This window comes from Nuphar pumila, chromosome 10 (genome assembly GCF_984573655.1).
Source record: "Nuphar pumila chromosome 10, dmNupPumi1.hap1.1, whole genome shotgun sequence".
Lineage (NCBI taxonomy): Eukaryota > Viridiplantae > Streptophyta > Magnoliopsida > Nymphaeales > Nymphaeaceae > Nuphar > Nuphar pumila.
The window spans coordinates 82,147,738-82,170,242 of NC_143258.1; the positions used below are offsets into that span (position 1 = coordinate 82,147,738).

Sequence of the window (22,505 nt, forward strand, 5' to 3'; positions counted from 1 at the left end):
TGGTTTGTTTAGTTATATATATAATTCAAGCTCAAGCTCGAGCTTGTGTTGATCCTAGCCTTCCAAGTTTGAACTTGATTTGGTTTTGTTCACAAGCTTAATTTGTATCCACTTCAAACTTAATTTCAAATGTAACCCTCTTTATTATCATCGATATCAATCTCATTACTTTTTGTTTTTATATGAAGAATTGTTCGATGACATGGGGAAGTTTAGGCAGCAGAAGGTTTATGCATATCCATGAGTTTCTTTTTAAAAGCATTGAACTAGCTAAAAAGTTTCATTTTAAAAGAGAAAACTGGAAAGGTCTATCGTGGGAGCTAACTAGAGAAGGAAGAGTAATGTTAAAAATGAAATATCTCTTCAAAATCCAGCCTTACATTAAAAGTTTGTGAAGAAGGGTTTAGATGTTGGTTCTATTCCAATTTCAAGGAGTAAGATGGTGAAGAAGGATAACCTTATTAAATATCATGGCATTCTAGATTTATTAGAATTAATTTTATTGCTACAAAATTCCCAACTGATATGTTATTGGTTATTTTCTGATAATCTTCATTAATAAAACAGGTTCACAACCATGGTTTTAAGCACCTCATGAACAAAATTATGAAGATCCTTTTAATACTTCATTCTCTAATAAGTTGGTTTTCTATGTCTCTCAAATAACAGGATGACAGCATCTCATTCAAAGCCAAGTGTCCAACCTCTACCATGTCAATCTTTTGTCGTAGTCTACCATACTGTCAAGATATGATCAAAAACCATAATAACTTTTCTTTTTTATTTGGGGGACAGTCTTTTTATGACTTTCTCTAATATGTACTGGTTCTGGTCTATTTGTAGTTATAAATTTGTATCAATAGAATACTAAAAGAGCACACGACTCCTCTTTAGCTAAGCTTGATCTTTGACATGGCTATCATAAAATCCATATTTGATACCAATCAAGTTAATGATTCGCTTAAAAAAGATTTATTTGTTATAAATGTGTGCCTCCAGAATAAACTTGTGCACGCAACTAATCTTTAACTAAACTTGGTCTTTGACATAACTATCATAAAATGCATTGAGATCATATTTGATGCCAACCAAATGATTCTTTCAAATAAGAAAAAAATGAAGGATATTTCATGGAAGAAGGGAAGATTGGTCAAGGAAGGATGTGGGGGATTGAGGGGCTTAAAAGGGTTGTTTTGGGGGTTGATTGTTGGCTGTTGCTTGTGGGGGAGGAAGACTTTTTGGTAGGGATTGGACTTGGAGAGAGAGAGAGAGAGAGAGAGAGAGAGAGAGAGAGCATGATATTGTTGACCCAGTTGGTAAAACCTGCTGCTGCTGCTGCTACTGCATGTCCTTTTCAGTGGAAGAGGGCAGGTTTTGTTGATTAGGTCCAAAGCATGAGAAAGGAAATCTGGTTGATGGGAGCTGAAGCTCACATGCGTAGAAAATACAAAACCCCTAAAACCCCCCACATCTGAGGCACAAGCTCATGAAGCTCACATGTGTTGAAATTAAATACAAAGCCCCCAACACCCAACCCATCTGAGGCACATGCACCATGTTGAACCATTCACACATATAGGTGTAAACCTTTTCACACACTAAGAGTTAATTAGGAAGCTTAAGAAAATTACTTTTCCCAAAAAGAAAACTTTAATGTAAATCCAATTTTGCTAGGTCTCCGGTTTGAATTGTAGTACCCTAGCTTGGTTAAGAGGGGAAAAAAATCACATATGTATATCAAATTTTCCTTTTTCGACCTATTTTTCAAAACATTAAAACTGAAATAAACCTTTATATATTCTTTGTCAATTTATCGCTTGTGCTCTTTTTCCGAAAGAAAGAGAGAGAGAGAGAGATGTGAGCTAGGCATCAACAACAGGATTTTAACAGAGCTATACAGAAAGTTTGCCACTTGATAAAAAGATGGATGGCTTCGATCAGCTATTAGATTCTTGTTCTCAAATTCTGGTAAAACTAATTAAAACTTTAGCATGGCCTCATGAATACGTACCTACCTTTGGTTAAGTTGATTTTTTTTTTTAATAATTCAAGAGAAAAAAAACCCATCACCGACTGCACATTAATTATCTGACCTCCGGTTGGTAAAACCCTTGAGGTCTTCCGCTGCCCAATGAAGAATACGCCCCCATTGTCGACCTTGCGGCAAAGAATGCCACCTGTGAGTTTTGAACTTGTGATGTCTCGTCAGACATTCTTAAGTCGGGTTGGGATCCGATGATATTAAAATTCAATATCCACCACCAGACATCTTGTACGGAGGGCATGCCCATATATATATATATATATATATATATATATATATATATATATATATATATATATATATATATATATATATATATATATATATATATATATATATACCACAAAAAATGACCTGGTGGTACGGAAATGCCCTTGAGAAAGTCCAAAAGGACACTCCATGGTGGTGGTGGTGGTGGTGGTCTATTATCACCATAATGTATGGTGGATATTGAAAAAATCATCGGTGGTGACGTGATTTTTTAAATATCAGCTGATCTCAACCCTTCATAAGTGGTCCCTACCAGGTAAGCAGCGCCTAGCTCTTTTTATTATAAAAAATGAAGGTTGGTTCGCTTATTAGCTCACTTTTGCGTGGGTTATATGTTTAATTATATACACGGATTGTAATTTGCTCTATCGCACCTAGGGCATTTTTTACCTGAGAGAGGGGAATGATGTCACCTCCTCACATCTTGCTATTAAGGAGGTCTGACTGGTGAGCTCTTTGTTTTCTACGGATGTTGGATTTCGAAGACAGATGTTTATACATCATACAAATTGGGTTAAGTTGATTATTTATTTAAAAAAATAATTTTTTTGTTTTAAAGGCAAGATGGGGTTTGCATGGCAGACCCCTACCAGTTATACAACGATACCATTGGGTTTTGATCCTGCAACGTCCCAACACAAGGTGACGTGCACTAGCTGCCCCTACCAGCCAAGCATATATTTATTTTAAAGAACACATTTTTCGTTGTGATGAAGGGAGGCATGGGGGCACGCCTTTTTATATGTATACGTTTAGGATCACATCTCTCTATTGTGAATCGTTGGTAATAATAAAAACTAAGCCCATGAGCAATTTTTAAATGTGTGGATGGAGATATAGCACTCATTCTTGTGATCAAAGCAAGAAACAAATAGCAATAAACAAAACAAGAAAACTCATCAGGCTTTGTCATCTAAGGTTAGATACATTCGATTCGGAATTTATTCACCTTGTTCAAAATCAGTCATACCTGCACAACAACTCCCACCTTGGCCTATATTAAGAATAATGTTAAATTTTAGATTATTTTATGGAAAACCTATTTCATAATGTTTACGGGTCTATTGCATGAGTCAACTATATATATTCCTAACATATGTAAGGAAAAGGCAACACCCCAATCATTCCCTTCATCTTGATTTCTTTAGTATTATTTCTGTTTTTGTTGTGGCATGGAGGTATTGATAGAAGGGTCTACACACTTTGGGAAATTCTAGGGTTTCTATTGATTATATCAAATGGAGACCCTAACAGTTTGTTTCCTTGAATTATTCAAAGTCTTTTTGTGTGGAATTAAATCCCCTTTCAATGTTTGAACATTTGAAAGGTTCCTCTCCTTTCAATTGGAAGTCGTTCAAAATCTTGAGAAGAAACAATTTGTTGCTCAAAGGGGTGGGTCCTATACCTTTTTTTTTTGTGAATGGACGTGTCTCTACTATTTGAAGATTTGGTATTCTAAGGGCCCCACAATTGGCACGGCTCAACAAATTGAAAAAAATACGGCCAAATTATAGTTGATGACCAGGGCCATATGCACTATTATTTATACAAATCAATAATTTAGGTGAACTAAATAATCCCAAGGTTTGAATCTTAGATTGTGATGTGAGAACACTGGTCTAAGGATGATTCTATTCCAGTTAGAATGCAACCCCAACTAATTTATTCTACTCATTTCCAGGTCCTGTTTGGTATAACATAAGAGTTCATGAATTAGTCCTTTTCTCTCTTGAAGTTAAAAGAAACACATTGAGAAGCAAAAAGAGAGCAAACAGTACATCAATCAAGCAACAAGCACCAAACAACAAAGACGTAGTTCATGAACTTGGTAAACTTAATTTACATGAACAAAGTTGCATGGAAAATTTAAAAATCATGAATTAGTCTCTCTCTCTCTCTCTCTCTCTCTCTCTCTCTCTCTCTCTCTCTCTCTGTGGCTGGCTGGCAGTGAGTTCTGTAGAATGAGTTGGATGGTACAAAATTATTGTGCAGTGTGTTTAATTTGAAAACGTCCAACGACTACAAAATTGGATTGATTGGACTAACATTTTCAGCTTGCTACTTGGTAGGTTTGGACTGAGCATAGTAGGCTTGGCAAGATCCATTTCAGAACAGGTAGTCATAATCAATGACCAAACTGCACCGCAATAATCTGTTTGGACCATATGGATATTTGCCAACATGCCTGTTCCAATATGAACACGCGTAGACCTTGGGCAGGCCAACTATGCTGTTATCACAAGTCTAGATCTTGTGGTTTATATATTTTGGATCTTTGGATCCATTCAAATTAAATCTATGCAGGCAAAACTACCTACAGCATGATCTTTCAAAACACTGTCTAAAGTCTGAATGCATACACACACGCATGCACGTGCATTGCACGTGAGCATTTCAATTTTGAAACCTCATCTGGTTTGCATAGACTGTGTGAAACAGACCACAATCTTCCTGAACCGGGTAAGCAAAATATGCCTTCTGGCATGAGGTGAAAAAGTTTGTGTTTGATAGATTCAAATGTATATGAAAGCCCATAGACAAAGGGAAAGACAAAAAGCCTAGAATTGGCACATCCAGAGAGAGAGAGAGAGAGCAAATCAATTCATATGTCTCATGGGGTTGAATTGTTGCTTTGAATGTAAACATTGTCCTGTTTGATACGGATCTGGATCCAACCTAGGTCCAACCCACTCACATGTAATATCGGGTGCAAAATATTCCTGCCCAATTAGGTAAACACTTTTACATAGTAGGTAAGATCTGGGCAAAAAAGTGGTATTTATGCACCTTCCCAGCATCTTTAAGGGTAATAAGTAAGACTTTGGTTTAACAAACCTGAAACTGAGTAATTCATATTTTGAAGCCATACTCTTTAATTTGGTCATTACTCATAAGTAAACTTGACGGCCATTGAAAGCATCCAGGCTTGGCTCAGAATTCCATGTCTATTAGTCCTTGAGTTGTGTACCTATCAAGTGTGCATGGTCCATGGACAGTGCAAATTGCCATTACCTTAAGTTGGACCAGGGTCCATAAGCCAAACTCATGAGTTATTAGTATCAGGCTGGCAAATGAACCGAGCTGTTTGCGGCTAAGCTAGGTTCAGCTCACATCAAGCTCGTTTGGAAGTATGAACACTAGGTGTTCTTGTAGGCTCGTTTAGATAGTTTATTACACAACATTTATGCATGCCATATATATGTCAAAGAAAACCAAGGCAGCTCAACTGGTTAGACGAGTGATCTTTAACAAAGAGGCCACATGCAGGACTGGATCTGACTATGAAATCATGGAGAATTGAGGCACTTTCTTTTAACCCAAGCCATCTTGGGTTCAGCTCGTTTTGGCTTGAGCTCAGGTCAACACAGTTTGAATGAGCTAGATGGGTCGAGCCCGAGTAAAGGCTTGCTGTAAATGAGCTGAGCCAGAATAGTGCATGTTCGGTTTGTTTGGCTCGTTTACAATTTCTAATTAGTAGTCATTTAAGGGTATTGTATTTGGTCCAACAATTGATTCGGTTCCAATCATGACATAGATGGCTAACTTTTTAGGGGTTGTTCCATTTATCTACCGAAAACAGTCACAGATCTCATTTTCAAGATTTTCTAGGGAAGTAAGATTTTGCAGTGACTTAAATGTTATATTTTCCTAAAAATTAAGAAAGTTTGGTTAATTTAAATTTTAAGAGAAGAAAAACAATGAAATTATAAAATGAAATCACACTTAAATGACAATATATTTGAAAAGATAAAAAAACTTACGATTTTACCATAATCATACCATCAATTTCAGTTTGTTTGAACATTTTACAATAAAACATTGCTGATACATGTGACATAGCTAGGGTTGGGCATCGGCCCAGGCCCGTTAATTAGATCTCAGCCCATCAGGTTTTAAGTGCGGTGGCCCAACGCATTTATTAATGGGCGGGGTTTTGGCCCTGTTCTTAACTGGCTCAGTTTTGAAGAGCATCTCATGACCCGGCCATGGCCCAATGGGCCAATGTTCAGAGGCTCGGTTCCAGCCCAGCCCAAACCCATTTGTAGGTTATTTTTTAATGAAGTTTATAACTTAATTTCTATAATACCAAAAGCAATGAATTAAATTAAAGAATAATGTATTCATCTAATTATCTTTCTATTTCTCATATAATCAATGTAACTAATTAGGTAAATAGTAATAATTATAGAGTTACTATGCAATCTGCTACTAAACAATTAATTAGATAGGTCAAGCCCATTGAGTCGGCCTGGTAGCCCGTGGGCAGATCCGAGCTCGGTAGCCATCGTGGGGCAAGGTTGGCTTGGCCCATTGCCCACCCCTAGACATAGCTAAAGAGGTGGGGTAAGCTATGAATTATGCCCCAAATTGCAACAAAAATATCCCAACTTGTCCCAATTTTTCAGAAAATTGGCTATTTCCAGATTCCCCACTATAATAGTAGTACATCTTTTTTTTTTTCAATACATCAAGAGTCTTGATGTATCATTTTGTTTGTTTGGCCATTCAAAGTTCAAAGTTTGGATCATGTGGCCCTTTTGGATCATTGTGGGCCATAAGGTTGTGATGCGAACATGTGGGTCCACATTATCTAGCTCAGCCTTTGAATGCATGGTGGCTGGGTCTAGGATTGAAACAAAACAAGAGTCAAATGAACTGGTTTAATTGGTCTGATACGGTCTCACAGACCGCAGATGTGATTCCCAAATTAACCTTATCTCAGGGCCCCATCTTGTCGCTGAAAATGGATCTAGGGTTCATCTGCTTCATCAAAATCCATGTAAAACCGCATGATCTGGATCAAAATGTGTTTATATATACATTAACCCCGACAGAGGTTCTGTGGAATTTTATTGGATCCATCCGGGGCTTTCAATGGATCACATTCAACTTATGAGCTCACCGAGCTGCATTTTCAAACTATGTGTCAGGCATTGGAGTTGGATTAGGAACATCGATCTTTGTAAGCCCTGGGAAAGTGGCACCAACCTAGACCAGTTGAACATGTGAGTATTAATCTTGATCTGGCTTGGCTGAGAAAACATTTTTTCAATTATGTAACATGAATACTTCTAAAGGCCCGAATATATATATATATATATATATATATATATATATATATATATAGAGAGAGAGAGAGAGAGAGAGAGAGATGGGTAGGTGCTAAATGAAATTTGCTAAATGGGTTTTTCTGATCTTACGGTGTTTTTTTTACAGTTCCAACCCCATAAATGTGTTGGGCATGGTCGATTTACGAGGAATCTATCCCTAGATCATGTGTTTTGGATGAAAAAATTGATATTTCGAACCTCAAAAATTTACAAAGATTTTGGACCATTGATTTTTTGAACCGTATAAAAACTCACCCATGTGTCGGAATCTAACACTTCATGAGCTGATCCCTATAGTACATAGATCACATTTGTATGGTCAGAATTTAAAAATAAAACAAAAAAACCCTGAAAAACTCATTTAGCATGTATCATTTATCACCTACCCATTACTCTCTCTCTCTCTCTCTCTCTCTCTCTCTCTATATATATATATATATATATATATATATATTGGTAAGATTGGACCATAATTATTGGATCTTGTTGCAGAATTGAAACTGAATTATCCTGTTAACATTTATGCAATTTGTGGTTTATGTTCATGGTACCCCCACAGGTCAATATCGACCACAAGCTCAGTTTAAGGGAAATCTCATAGGTGTGCTCAAAACATCACAGATCAATAATTCATAGTTCGCATATTACACATATAAAATGACTCAAGTGCTCGTGTAGCACTGTGAATTTTCTACCAAACATCAAGCGCATTCTTGAGCCTTAGAATGATCTTGCAACCATTCATTGCAGTGCATCATCTATACATTCAATAGAATAGGATCCATGAGTGAGACCCGGTCATGCCAATCAATTTGCGAAACAATTGCAGATCAAAATTTTCCCATTTAAGGCCCTAAATTATGCAAGTCAATTCTGTATCCTAATAATGAGACTGAGAATCACTGAATCTTCAAAGAACTTGGTCAAGCTCAAATTCCTGCCAAGACATTTACCTGCAGACAGTCTTGTAACTTTTTTCATTTCTTAATTATAAAGATCACCCAATCAAAGGACTCAAACATGACCAAATGAAGACTAGACCAATTCTAACTTGACTAAATGAAGATCATTGTCATCATCAATATTATAATAATCAATACACTCCAAATCCAGTGGAGACTAAATCAATAGTCTCTGTTTCACACCTATTTATCTTTAGAGTAAATCATACAAAGCAGCCCTCATTTAGACACCTATAGTGTTTTTTCTTTTTTGTGAAAAAAAAGAAGAATGCAAAGACAAACTTGATCCTAAAATCACTCAGCTGACCTTTGTTTAATCAACAAAATGAATCAGATGCCCTTGATATTTATTTCTTTAACGCCAACATGAGTACCAAAAAAAAAAGTGATTTTATACCTCAAGTAGGCATTTGAAAAATATTAAGAAAAGGATTCGTGTGTGTGTACACACAGATGCGTGCGTGAGAGAGAGAGAGACCACCAGTCAAGTCTCAAGTGCGTAGTCAATTATAAACATTTTATTCTTCTTATAAAAGAATGCACTTCAATAAATAATGAAGCCAACCAATCTAATGATAAGTTGTCAAGTAAAAGTAGTGTTCACGATGTGTATGCACATGCGCATGCCTGTGTGTGTGTGTGTGTGTGTGTGCGCGCGCCCACGGGGGTGGGGGGGGGAAGGCATAGGTAGAATGCACCTATTCGAAAATTTAATATGGTGCATGAGTAGGGTGTCAATGGGTCTGGTTTGATCCGTACCAAACCCTACAGGGTCAGGGTTTGGTGATAAGTAAAGAGGTCGGATTAGAATCCGGGTCAGACTCAAAGGGTCCCATTAATATATGAAGCCAACTATGGTTTGTAAAATTTCATACCAGACCCGTGCCTGACCCAAGTTCCAACTAAGATCCATGAATTTTAAATGAAAAAAGATCAAAAATATTATTTTACCGGATAGGATCTGGGTATGGTTTCTCTTATCGGGGGTCTGATTGGACCAGGGTTCAGACCCGGTTTCAGCATATCAAATCAGATCTGGGTTTGGTCTCACCTGGGTCCAAACTAAACCCTATCCGTTGACACCCCTATGCATGCACGCAGCTGTGTGCCAGTACGCATGAACACACCTGTACAAAATATGCTTATACCGCATCTTGATGAGGTGCACAAGAGTTTGAAGAGAAAGAAATTGTACATAATTAAAATGATAAAAATTAAAGGGAAATGCCTAGGAAATTAGTGGCCTCACATATGAATTCCCAATTTCCTTACCATGATAAATTAAAGCTGCGAACTTCGATCAAATAAAGAAAGATATTGGGTGTCAACATGAAGTGGGCGCAACACCTTTTTATTTTTTCCTATACTGGAGGGTGTTTATCGTCCATAAATAAAGAAATTACATAAGATTTTTTTGTCTAAAATTTTTACAATTTTCAAAGAAACATCCAACATCTTAATTATTAGCCCATTTTCCATAAAAATCTTAAAAAACAATTCCTGACCTATTAAACAAAAAAAGTTGGGTCATTCTAGATCTTGATAAGATCCAATATCTTATGAGATTAAGTCCAATATTTATGATGCCTTTCATGGAAATTAAGAGGTATCTCTTTTTGAGGCTTTGAAGCCAAAGAATTATGTGCCAATTTCTCCCATGTTCACACTATATATCTCACTAAGGATAGTTGGGCTGAGTGATTGATGACATGACTCAACTGCTCAAAATGCAATTTGGGTTTGACTATTTATTTAACAATCTACATTACTAGTTGTGTTTAATACACCCCTAAAGAACTTGATCATGAAATATTTGGGGTTGGTGCCTAATAAAGTACTTAATGATTGCAGTTATCGTTACTAACTATAGTGATGCTAGACTACAATTTATACAAAGACTATGATTATCTTTGAATGCTTTTACTTATTGCATTTGACAAATCCGTAAGAATGGTTCAACCTTGTAAATAAACACCATATTCCGGAATGCTACGGTTAGGTCAGAAAGATTATTTGCGTTAAAAGAATTGAATGAAAATTGCAGTCTTTGATCATTAGTCAGCAAAATGCACCATCTAGAATGTAGAATTTGGCTGCCAAGACATAGCTAATTGATGTCTTAAATTGCGGCATCTTGCAGTATATATATATATATATATATATATATATATATATATATAGAGAGAGAGAGAGAGAGAGAGAGAGAGAGAGTAACAAGTAACTGCTTGATCCATAGCAGCCTAAACAAAAATCGCAGATGTGCTGACCGGCCATCACCCACTTGCACACAAAAATACAAAAAACGTGCAAAAAATGTAAAAAACAAGAAAAAAGGGCTTTTAGGGCGCTTCAAAACGCTTCTAAAAAAGGTTTTAGTTAATACCAGGTGCATCCCATTGACGTATTAGTGATGCTTTGAAGCATTGTAATTAACGGTCCCAGTGGAACTAGGACCTTTAGTTGCGCATCAAAAGTGCTGTTAAAATCCTGTTTTTCTGTTTTTTTTTGCATTTTTTGTGAGTTTTCGTGGGCTGAGTCAGACCATCACGCACACGCGAGGACGGTCAGCGCATGTGCATTTTATTTAGGCTGCTATAGATCATGCAGCTACCGGTATATATATATATATATATATATATATATATATATATATATATATATATATATATATATATATATATATATCACTCTCTATCTAACACTCACAGGTACAAGTATTTCATCTGATCCCGCAGTTGCATTCAACATGGTATTTTTACTAGGATCATGAAATTTCACACATTATGAACCACTAAATTTCGAAACTTTTAAAAGATTTGCTTATACTGTGCACTCAGAGTATTTAAAACATGTTTCTGACTAAATAAACCATATAGGTCATATTTATATTACTTGATTCATGAAAAAAATTAAGAAAATGTGGGGAATGGGCTGTCTCTACCGGAGGATATGAACCCCTAGTTGGAACTCATAGTAGAAGGTTGTTTTTGGCCAAATCTAACCCTACGGATGTGTTCAGCATGGTCAAATTTAGTAAGAAATGACTCTCGGATCATATTTTTTGAACATAAAAATATAATTTTATGAGTGTTAAAAATATTAGATACATGGTAGAATAACATAATTCAAGCACCAATTCCTACTAACTCAAACATGTAGATCACATCTGAAGGATTAGATGTGCAAAAAACATTAAAAATAAAAAATACTATAATTTTTTACTAAGGGTTTCTTACCCATGACTGTAGCCAATATTGTCTCATATATATGATGGTTTTAAAGCATGATATCATATGGTGGTACAGAGGCTTGTTTGCATGGATCCAGCCACCAAATGTTAGACATAACTATACAAATGTGTTTCTGAAGCTTTTAGAGGTGAGACATGTAAGGCAAGGTAGCCCCGCCTGGGGTTTTCCTTGTTAGGGCGAGGGTTCCTTATCATAAAAAAAAATATTATACAAATGTGTTTAATATGGTTTATTTACTATTTTAAGAGGTTTTATCATGATTATATACCTGAAATTTTGATTTACGAGATGGTGAAAAATGGATGGCTCAACTTTAAATGATGAAAGCTCCCTCAACAAAAAAAACAGAACAAAAAATAATCAACATTCAGACACCTTTTTAGTTAAAAGTATAAAGCTCTCTGATCTAGTTGCATAGACAGCATCAATGACTATGCTTACCACACACAAAAAAAAAAACAGTCCTGAAAAAGTTCATCAGAGCAGGAAACTGCACATTAGGTGTACTTTTGTCCATGAATTCATTAATTTGGTCTACATTGGTGATTCTTTTCAAATTCAAGTAGCTCTTGTGGAATTCATTTACAATTGCCCAGAGAGCATGATCCTAACTTGACCAGCTGCAACCTACTGAGATTTTGGTTTATTGTGGGGAGGGTAGGAAGCCAGACCAATGGGTGCATAGTGCTTGTTTCTCCCATCACATCCACATATTATGATTATTTTTTTTGTTTTTGCAAAATAGTTTTTCTTATTGGCAATTTGCAAAAAAGTCCCTGCCTATCTCATTTTGCAACAGGGCACGAGATATGATTTTGCAAATGAAAAATAAGGCAGCAACTAATTTGCAAAAAAAAAAAAAAACTTATAATTCGTGTGCATCTCCTGATAATCTTGGCACTGCTTCATCTTTTATACTATTTCTTGTTCATAAACATGACCATGAATTAGGTTCAAATCTCCATCATTTCCTAGCTTGATGAACGTGTACTTTCCTCTAATATTTCATCATGGATACCTCACATACCACTTCAAAGGGAATATGTAAATATTCATGATAGAAAGGTACCAAACTTTTAGTGCTACTTTAATATTTTTCTTAAAAGCGATGACTAGTTCAATATGGTAATAATTGTCATGGGAAACAACAGCAGGCTTGTGGGTTTCAATAGTCAATGATAGGAATTATCAAAAATGACACTAAAGTTTTATTGTGGCTTGTAAGTGTTTGGACTTATTTGTAGCAGAGTGCCTTTGTGGTGTGATGGGGCCATTTTACTTGCCCCCCTTTGACCAAACTGAATGAAAGCATAAAAGAAAGGGAAAGCTGTCCATTCCCCCACTGATCTGTGTTGACACCAGGCTCATCGTTTCTCTCACTTTCCAATAGTTTTAGTTTGTTTCATTGGATTTCTCAAACATTACTTCCACTACGAATCAGTAACACTTGCCTGTGAAAATAATTATTCCTAAGGGCCCGTTTGTTGCATTCACAAGTGCGAAAAAACGGGCTCATTTGAAATCCACAAAGCCCAGAAAACATTATATGAAAATGCTTCTTCAAGAGGAGGTGGCTATGGCGACTCCTGGGGGACAAGGAGGAAGTCCATTGAGTTCTACGCTGTCAGGACAGCGATCTTAAGTACAGCAGGCAAAGCCAGCGCAGTTAGGTCTCTGATCTTGGGGGTGGTTTCTCCGTAACACTTGACTAGGTGGGTCAGGTTAAGACACTCCAACTTGAAGGATGTTCATCTTTGCCACAAAGTCACGGAAGCAAAGGGAATTAAGACGTTCATGATGGGAACTGGTAGGGCTGGTAAACGAACCCAGTTTGGGTAGTTTGGCCTCTGCTCGTTAAGGGTAACCTCTGCTCGGGCTTGTCTCATGAGCTCGTCATGAGCCAAGCCGAGCTTTACCAGCTGATCTCGAGCTGGCTTGTTTTCTAAAAAAAAAATGTTTTTTTGAGATATTTTTTTTTTAAAACAGTTTTTAATAAATATAGTATATGTACATGTATAAAATATATACAATATACATTTTAAAGATATAATATATATTATATATGTATAAAATATATAATATGTAAAACGAGTTTATACAAGCCGAGCTTGGGGAACATGAGTCGAAGCAATAACAAGAATATTTCTAGTGGAACATCTTTCACAATCAGGAGATGATTCACTAATAGACCGAGGGATAAGTAATTTGACTCATTCACATCCAGATCATGAATGTTTGGAATCCATATTATGCAAGGCAGGATACCCAGTGATTTTACTTTTAGATCTCTGCCAAAGCAGTTGGCGAAGGGATGGCTGAGGTCCCTTGTGGGGGCATCTGTAAGTGCATCCCAACCATTATGTATGGACCGACGGGTGCTCCGCGTGATTGGTAGGAGCTGCCAGTGCACGTCCCCTTGTGGTGGGACGTTTCAGGTTCAAAACCCAATGGTAAGTTGAATAGCTGGTGGGGTCTGCCTAACCCCATCTTGCCTTCCAGTAAAAAAAAAAACCCATCGTGGATGGGTTGTTTCCTTTGTTATAAATGAAAAAAAAAAAAGTGCGAAATGAAAACAGCTTTTTAGTATGAAATGTGGGTCCCATTGGGCCCCACTTTAGAAGCGTTATTTTAATTCTTTGTGGGAAAATGCCCATTTTCATACAAAAATGGGCTATTTTTTCCTTGCCAGTTCATTGATGAAAAGTTACTCTTGGCATTTGCACCACGGCAATTTCCCTGGATAAGTGCATAAGACCAAACGCCTTTCAGATCTTTGCTACATCTATAGAATTGTGGGTATCGGAAAAGATATGTCTCGTTAAAGCTGTATAGAATTTGGCTTCTCCATACCACATTTAGCTAAACTTCGTTTGGAAAGCATTTATTCAGTGGAATCTGGCAAATCAAACAGCCAAATGTGATAACATAACGTGCACATTAGATAGTAAACGAAAAAAAGGGACCATGTTACTTTTATTAAATCATGATAGTTTATCATCATATACCAGAATTTTTTTGGATCATATTCTAACATATTTAATGTAACATATCTCACCAATTGACTTCCAAGGAAGGAACCTCCAAACACGATCCTCTGAGAATGAAGTAAAAATGCTCCAAGACAAGCTTCATAAGTTTCTCAACAGTTTTGGTTTGTAGGATGAACTCTACGAAGAATACATGGGTGAGGAGCTATAGACCCTTGCAAGCTAGCGGATATGAGTAAAGTTCAAGGATCTAATTGATCCAAAGCAGTGAAACTAACCAAAGATAAGGTTGCTAAAGCTGAATCAACATTATTCCCAACAATTAATCTTTCACTATGGGTAACTCGAAAACGCAAGAAGTTGGCATGCTTAATGCAGACTTCAACGAGAGAAAGAACCAAAGCAATCCATTACAGTAATTCTCTAGACTACTTCCTACACCATATGGATTTGCCACCCAAGATTTTCTTTATTTCTTTCCCACTTCTTCTCCCCCTCCTATTTTTATTTCAACTGCTGTACTGAACATAACGTCATTCATCTTTTATAAGCAAATCATTACCCGCGACCAGGACAGTGATCATAAGTACCGCAAGCAGAGCCAGCGGCTAGGTCTCTGATCCTGAAGGCAGTTTCTCCATGTAAATATATAAATAATAATAATAATAATAATAAACTGGTCCGACTGACAAACCCCAGGCATTTCTTATGAAAGATAAAGTTCAAAAAAGGCTCCAACATTATGTTTTGAGCCATTTTTAACCCATGTTTATTTTCATTAACCATTAGTTTTATGTGGTCTTGAAAAATAAATCTTGAAAATTGAATCTTATATCGCATACTGTTGATGATTAAATCTAGTAGCATGATAAATAACAAGGCCAAACACATCTATAAGACTAGACCTAACATTTGGTGGCTAAATTAAAGAAAACAACAGAGTTCACTAGTACATAATTGTCATGATGTTCCATGCTTCAAATGACTTGTGTCATCAAGTCGATGTAGTGGCAATACCCATAAATGTTAATACAGAACTTTATAGTTAAAAGACATTAAAATAAAATGATTTGTAACAAAACAAGTTCCTTGATAAGCTTCCTACACAGTCTGAACTGAAGGCAAGAGTTTCACGGCTTAATATGCCCCAAGAGTCCATTTACTGTCGGTCCACCAGATAGGTTTGAGTTTCTATTGAATTCAGCAGCAGCACAGGTAGCTTCAACTTTTCTTTGTAATCACATGCAGTGATCTTCAGGATGTAGTAAAAGGAGAAGTCATCATCAACTCCCATATCTGGACCTTTGTTGGAACTAAAAACTCGACAAACCCTAAAATAACACACTGAAACTATGATGAAACTGTTATCAGATATCACCTTTCATGGTGGGCACGGCATCATACTAACAAAAAGACAAAGAGAAGAGGATGTTATACTGGAGGGTTGGTAGTTTTCTCCCTTGAAAACCTGCATCACCCCAACCCAAGCTCTCTCACTTCCATTTTCAACAATTTCAGATACCTCAGAGACTCATCAATAACTGCTGCTGTATCCATCCTCTCACCACCGGGTATAATTTCCCTCAGTACCTCTATCATCTTTTGCACACTCTGATGTGTGCAGTCTGGATCAACACTAGCAGTTTCAGGATTCTGCTCATAAGGTTCGTATGTTTCAAAAGTGGAGATGTCTCTTGAAGTTGCAGTGGACAAAGTATCTGCTGAACCGCCACTTTGATGGTCACATGGGCTACGACCGGTACTAATTTCCTCCTCTTCATCATCGGAGCTCAGCAATGCATCAATATCTCTAGTGTCTTCTTTGAAAGAGCTTTCCTCACTACTTTTACCATGATTCTCATGGGGGTAAATGTTGTGAAAGCCCAAAGTAGCAATTTTCTCGGACAGTGAAGGATGGAACATCATCCTGCTCTTACAATCAGTCTGGTCGAAAACAATGAAATTCTTAGGGCAGATGTTGCAAGCTTGGAATTCAACCTCATGAACCACATTTGCTTTCTGTGCACCAATTACATTTTCATCAGAAACGATGTTACAAGCTTTGCCTTCCAAACCGTGATTCACAGGTATGTCACAATTGCCCTTATTTTGCCCAAGCGATGACATTTCATGCAATTGTGCAGAGGCACAATCTTTTTCAGTGTAGACATTGTGCCTACTATCCAGCACTCCAGAAAATACATCAACGCCCCACCCAAATCCATATTGAGGATGAGAAGACATTGAGTTCATATTCATACCAGCCTAAACAGAATATGATAATGCTGTTGCTAAACAAGAATAGAAAACTGACGGTTGTACTGTGAAAGAGGGTGTTTGCTTATTCCATCATAACCATTCTAATGCTTCCATTTCCACAAGTTTGTGTAACGAGTCAAACAAGCAAAAGAGATTTAGGTTATTATAACTTAACCTACGTAACCGGCTTCAGCAAATGTCGGAAGTATTCAGCCTGAAAAAGAAAATGTAGAAATTGAACGTAGGAAAAGGACAAATTGCAGCTTGATAAAGAACAAATGCATAACAAGTTTGCTATATCAGTTTTAGTTAATGAATGGGCAAAATGTAGAAAATTTCACAAGGTGAGTATCAATCCAAAGTTTGATAAACAGTCGAACACAACTTGAGTGAACCAAAGTGAGCTGTGTTGATTTCTGCTAACAAAAGAGTCAACCTATGTCACATAGGTACTGGTGCTGGTACAGGGTACAATAATGTGTACGAAGGGTATGACAGGATTTTCTAAAAGGATATATATATATATATATATATATATATATATATATATATATATATATATATAAACAAACACATAGAGAAAAGTACAACTATACTATATCTTACAAAATTCTCTACACATGAAGTTGTAAGCTGCTAATACGAACTAATGGCCCAAAACATGTTAAAGATATATAATTATTAATTAATAATTAGAAGTATATAGTTAACATTGGACTCTTTTGATTCCTAGTGATATCTACATGTCGACTGTATCATGAAATAAATAAAATGGGTTAAGTCCAAGTCCACAACTCAGTTGACCCATACCTGAAGTACCCAAGTACCAACACTGGGATGACATGGGTACAAGGGGCTGGTAGAAGTACCCAAGTTACAAAGGAGCCAACAAATGCAGTGCGGATCAAATGAAAGACAAATCTGAAAGGAAACTTACCTGGAAAATTTGAAGTGACTGGAAACATGCAATTAGAGTGACAATCACCATAAGATTCTTGACTGACTTCACCGTTTGGAATTTCTTCAAATTGACTATGGTGTACATTATAACTTCTTAAAATCCAATATGAATATTGAAAGAAAGCCTCTGTTGCTTTGATTTGAGGCAGTAACACAACCTGAATCTGAAAACAAATGATCAATAATCGCAACATATTCTTTTATGAAAATGGAAAAGAATGTAACATAAGAAATATGTGGTTCAATTTCCTCACGACCAACTTGCATGATGTGCTAAAAAGAGAAGAAAAAGTGTGACAAATGAAAGACATGGAAAACCAACACACAAGGGCGACTAAACCCGCCACAATAGAGTACTATGGACCAAGCTCAAATAAATAAAGATCTAGACAATCAGATATATGATTGATGCAAATGCACAAACCTAAATGCCAAAGACAGCAGGGTTGATACTAAACATTTAGGTGAAAAAGGCAAATAAGATACAACACAAACCAGTAAAGCAGTCAAAGGCCACAGAGGTACTCATCTAACAAATATGCACAAGTAGGGTGACGGTTATATATCCAAAAATTTGATCTTCAGAAACTAGTTTACAATTTTCACCAAAGTGTTGAGGATAATGTGCCATAAATAACGGAAAAAAATGAATAAATATTACTGAAGCCAATTTTATAACCTTCACAAAGCCAAGAAACAAGAAAAGATCATAAAGATGAGCTTTATTTTTTATTTTCTTCTCCTCCACAACAACTAATTGATGACAAAGTCGCAGTAAGGTAATAACAGAAAATCAGATAAAATTAAAAGTCATGGATTTTACCAGGAAGCTTGAACTTTTACAGTATAACACGAAAGATCACAAACAATCGGACAGATCGGTGACTGAAATTCACAAAACAAGGCAACCAAGGCATAATGGTGAATGTCCTTAACTCCTTTATCTGTCTTTCAAAGCAGAGACCTGCTCGGGAATATGAAAAAGAGTCATAAATCTTTTAAACGCCACCTAACATGATAAAATAACAGTTTCTGATATTATTCATTCAGAAAGGATGAATTACAAAAACAGAACATATTGAAGAGAATATATGTGAATACATAACGAAACTATCAGACAGAATAAAAATATCCTCAGATATCACCTAGCAGACACCGTACATGACTGAAATAGAAGTTTCTGAAGATTCAAAGATAATAAATTTAAATTTGACTTAGCATGGTATTCAAAAGCAATGAAAATTATTACAGATGATTTAATGTCCTCTAGTTAACAATTAAACCTAAGTCAGAAGAAATTAAGCATAAATGCCAACAGCCCAAGCAGTCACACAAGTAGTCAAGGAAGGGCATGCTTTCATACATGGTTTCGGGAGGCAATGGGGATCAGCTGACACTCTAAGGTTATAAAAAGGAATGGCTTATAGTGTAAATAGACGTTAATATAAGGCCTGCAAGTGCGGGCAGGCACACACACACACTAGGCACATGTACGCACACATACATGTGTGCACACACATGCACCCACTTGCATGCAATAATCCGCACGTGCACACTCACTCACATGCACCAACATGCTCTCTCACACACACAGAATTTAACAAGTAGAAGCAACAATTTCATTGTAGCAGAAGCCACTAAACCATAAGATCGGTTAAAAATCGAGGGGGGGGAGGGGGAGAAGAGGAAATCTAAAAAGCTGGTTTCCCTAGAAGAATTGGTAGACATGCCTTGCCTCCTTTAAGTTCAAAAGTGTAACCTAAAGCATTTTTATCCCTCCTCTCTTTGTTTTGGGTAATGGATCTATCATAGGCTACATAACCCTGGGCGAATAGAACGACTAACATTCTTAATATTTGGTCCTCCTATTGCAAGGCTGCAAAGTACGTTCAAACTTCACTGGGCAAATTAAAATAGAAAAACGCAACCAACAAAGCACTGAATATAAACTTCACGGACATTGACATATTAAATTCAGAAACTTTTCAATATCAATTGCAAATTTCTAATATCAGAAAAGCAAATAAAGCCAAAAAAATCATTAAGAAACCAAACAACGGCTCGAATAGGCTAAACGACCACGAAAATAGATCAAAATCATTTGAATTTAAAAATAAAATAGCGAAAATAGGGTCTTGGAAAAAAAGAAAAGAAAAAAGAAAAACTTAAAGAGTGCATAATGACGATATGCACTAGACACAGTATATTAGATCTCCTCTAATCAAAAGAGAAACCTACATACTGGAAAATTCACAATTTTACTAGCAGAACTAGAAAGCCACTTCAAGAAAAAAAGAACGAAATAAATAAATCAATGCAAATCCTTGAAAAAAGACCATTATGGAGAATGTAAGGAGAAAAATAACCATCAAAAAAGCAACTTTAACGCTCGATTATACTTTAATTCCATACAAAACTTAAACACAAGTAAAATCCCCTAGACACCAAGAGAACGCATCGCCGATTAACCCGAAACCCTAGAAACACCAAAAAATCCAACAAAAATTCAACAAAAATTCCAAATTTTGACGAGATCAAGGAAGAAAACGAATTAAAAAGCCGAAAAAATCATAAAAAACGCTCAAATCCGTTTCCAACCTGTAGAAAAAACTCCAAATACAAGAGATACTCAGCCGAACCTGTAGCAACACAAAGAAATTCGCCAAAACTAGTGCTTCGATCTAGTTTCCACGATAAGAACCCAGAAATCGAGCCGTATCCGAGATAAAAAGAGATATTACGAGATCAACAATGGAGTTCCAGGATCGGAACAAAAGCCCTAAGAAATGAAGAAGAAATGACGAGCGAGAGAGAGAATACACATCTATATAGGGATCTCGCGGAGCGAAAGGCTTAACCCTAGGCTAGGGTTCGAACCCGAGATAGACTTAACCGTGGTTAGACGGTGGTTTAAGTGTGCCTCAGATCAGGCGATTGATAAATCTTGGCCGTTGGATGATCATTCACATTTTCGTCTTGATCTCGCGCCGATGGTGGACACGATCTTGGCCGTCAGATCTCAATCAAAGCCATCAGGAGACGTGCCTTCTTGAGAGCAGGACCTAATGGATCTAGGGTGAGTAGATTCGGATCCACATTCGGATTTGGGTTGGAAGTATGGGCGTGAAACAGATTGGACCTTCATCAGACCCAGGTAGATCCGGAGCTCAGGTCCAATTCTGAGGTGCTGATACCAGGTCCTACAGACCTACCACCGGAAAAACATACTCAGGTGCTAGAAGGTTTGGAAGCAGATCAGGTCATGCTGAAAATGAGCGTTTTTGCTCATGCGGGCATCTTGGCCGTCTGTTTGCATTTTGGATGAGTGCCACGTGGTTTTGTTGACTTTTAAACTTTTTTAAAATGCAAATCGGATGGCCACGATCCTCTTTTTTTGCTCGTCGTAAATCAAGTCCTAGCCGAATGGCAAGTGAAGGATCAGAAATTACTTCCTTATCAGAAGATCGTCTCAGCTCTTGCCGACAAATTCGAAGAATTCCAACTTTTCCATATCAAGAGAGACTTCAATCAAGTTGTAGACAGTTTAGCCAATCTGGGATCCATCATGTCTTTCAAGAACGAAGAATCTTGTCGCTCCTTTGAAATTGGTAGACTTGATCAATCTGTTTTCATTTCAGTAGAGCAGATAAACCAGGCTGAGCAAAAGAAGAAGCTCTGGTATCATGACATCAAGAATTTCATTAAAACTGGCGAATTTCCTTCAGAACTCTCAAAGAAAGAGCAACGAGCAATTCAGCGCATGTCTGCTCAATATTTTATTCTTGTCGATGTCCTCTATCGTCGTGGGTTCGGTTCTGAATATTCCAGATGTTTGGACGAAAAAGAAGCCAAATAAGTTGTGCAAGAAGCGCATGAAGGCATTTGCGGTGGTCATGTTGGCTACCAGACTCTTGTTAAACAAATCATCCGAGCAGGATATTACTGGAGGACCATGCAACAAGATTGTTATCGTTTTGTGAAGAAGTGTGTTCAATGTCAGATGCATGCACCTTCCATTCATGCGTCAGCGACATACTTGCAATCTGTCGTCTCGCCATGGCCATTTTCCATGTGGGCTTTTGATGTCGTAGGCCCCATTACTCCTGCTGCTTCAAATGGTCACAAATATTTTCTTGCCGCAACAGAATATTTTACTAAATGGGTAGAAGCAGTTACCCTACGCACAATAGAAGGTCGACATGTGGTCTCGTTCATTCATAAGAATATCCTATGCCGTTTTGGTATACCACATGATATTGTGTCCGGCAATGACAGTCATTTCAAGAATAAGAGAATGAGGACATTATACTCAAGGTTCAGAATTCATCATCATTTCTCTGCCCCTTATTATCTTCAAGGGAATGGTCAAGCAGAGACCACCAATAAGATTCTGATTCGAATCCTGGAGCGAACTTTGGAGACAGGCCGTGACTATCATGAGAAGATTGATGATGCATTGTGGGCGTATAGAACCACCATTCGAACTCCCACTAATGTTACTCCGTTAGAACTTGTCTACGGAACTGAAGTAGTACTGTCTCTACATGTTCAGAAACCTGCTCTGAAATTCGCATCACTTCTAGAATTACCTCTTGATCAATATCAGCAACAACGGCTAGTACAACTTGATTTTCTAGATGAGAAAAGGCTCAAAGCAGCAG

General features: G+C 37.1%; 1 protein-coding gene across 3 annotated transcripts; it reads right to left on the reverse strand.

Moving 5' to 3' along the window:
• Window positions 1-15,521: 15,521 nt before the first annotated feature.
• On the reverse strand, window positions 15,522-20,637 carry LOC149827053 (transcription factor bHLH144-like). Of its 3 annotated transcripts, none has more exons than XM_090019144.1 (4): window positions 20,484-20,637; window positions 18,668-18,808; window positions 17,822-18,008; window positions 15,522-17,098 (listed from the first exon to the last, which is right to left on the reverse strand). In XM_090019144.1, exon 4 carries the CDS (start codon window positions 16,882-16,884, stop codon window positions 16,099-16,101), a length of 786 nt encoding a protein of 261 aa, XP_089875270.1. In that variant the 5' UTR covers window positions 16,885-17,098; window positions 17,822-18,008; window positions 18,668-18,808; window positions 20,484-20,637; the 3' UTR covers window positions 15,522-16,098. The 3 variants fall into 3 exon arrangements, with proteins under 3 accessions (XP_089875270.1, XP_089875271.1, XP_089875269.1); XM_090019145.1 differs by having other exon boundaries at window positions 18,668-18,853; XM_090019143.1 differs by having other exon boundaries at window positions 20,443-20,637.
• Between the last annotated feature and the right edge of the window lie 1,868 nt (window positions 20,638-22,505).

Excerpts from the sequence above, each read along its gene's own strand:
- LOC149827053 (XM_090019144.1), bottom strand. The coding sequence starts at position 16,884 with ATGAATATGAACTCAATGTCTTCTCATCCTCAATATGGATTTGGGTGG.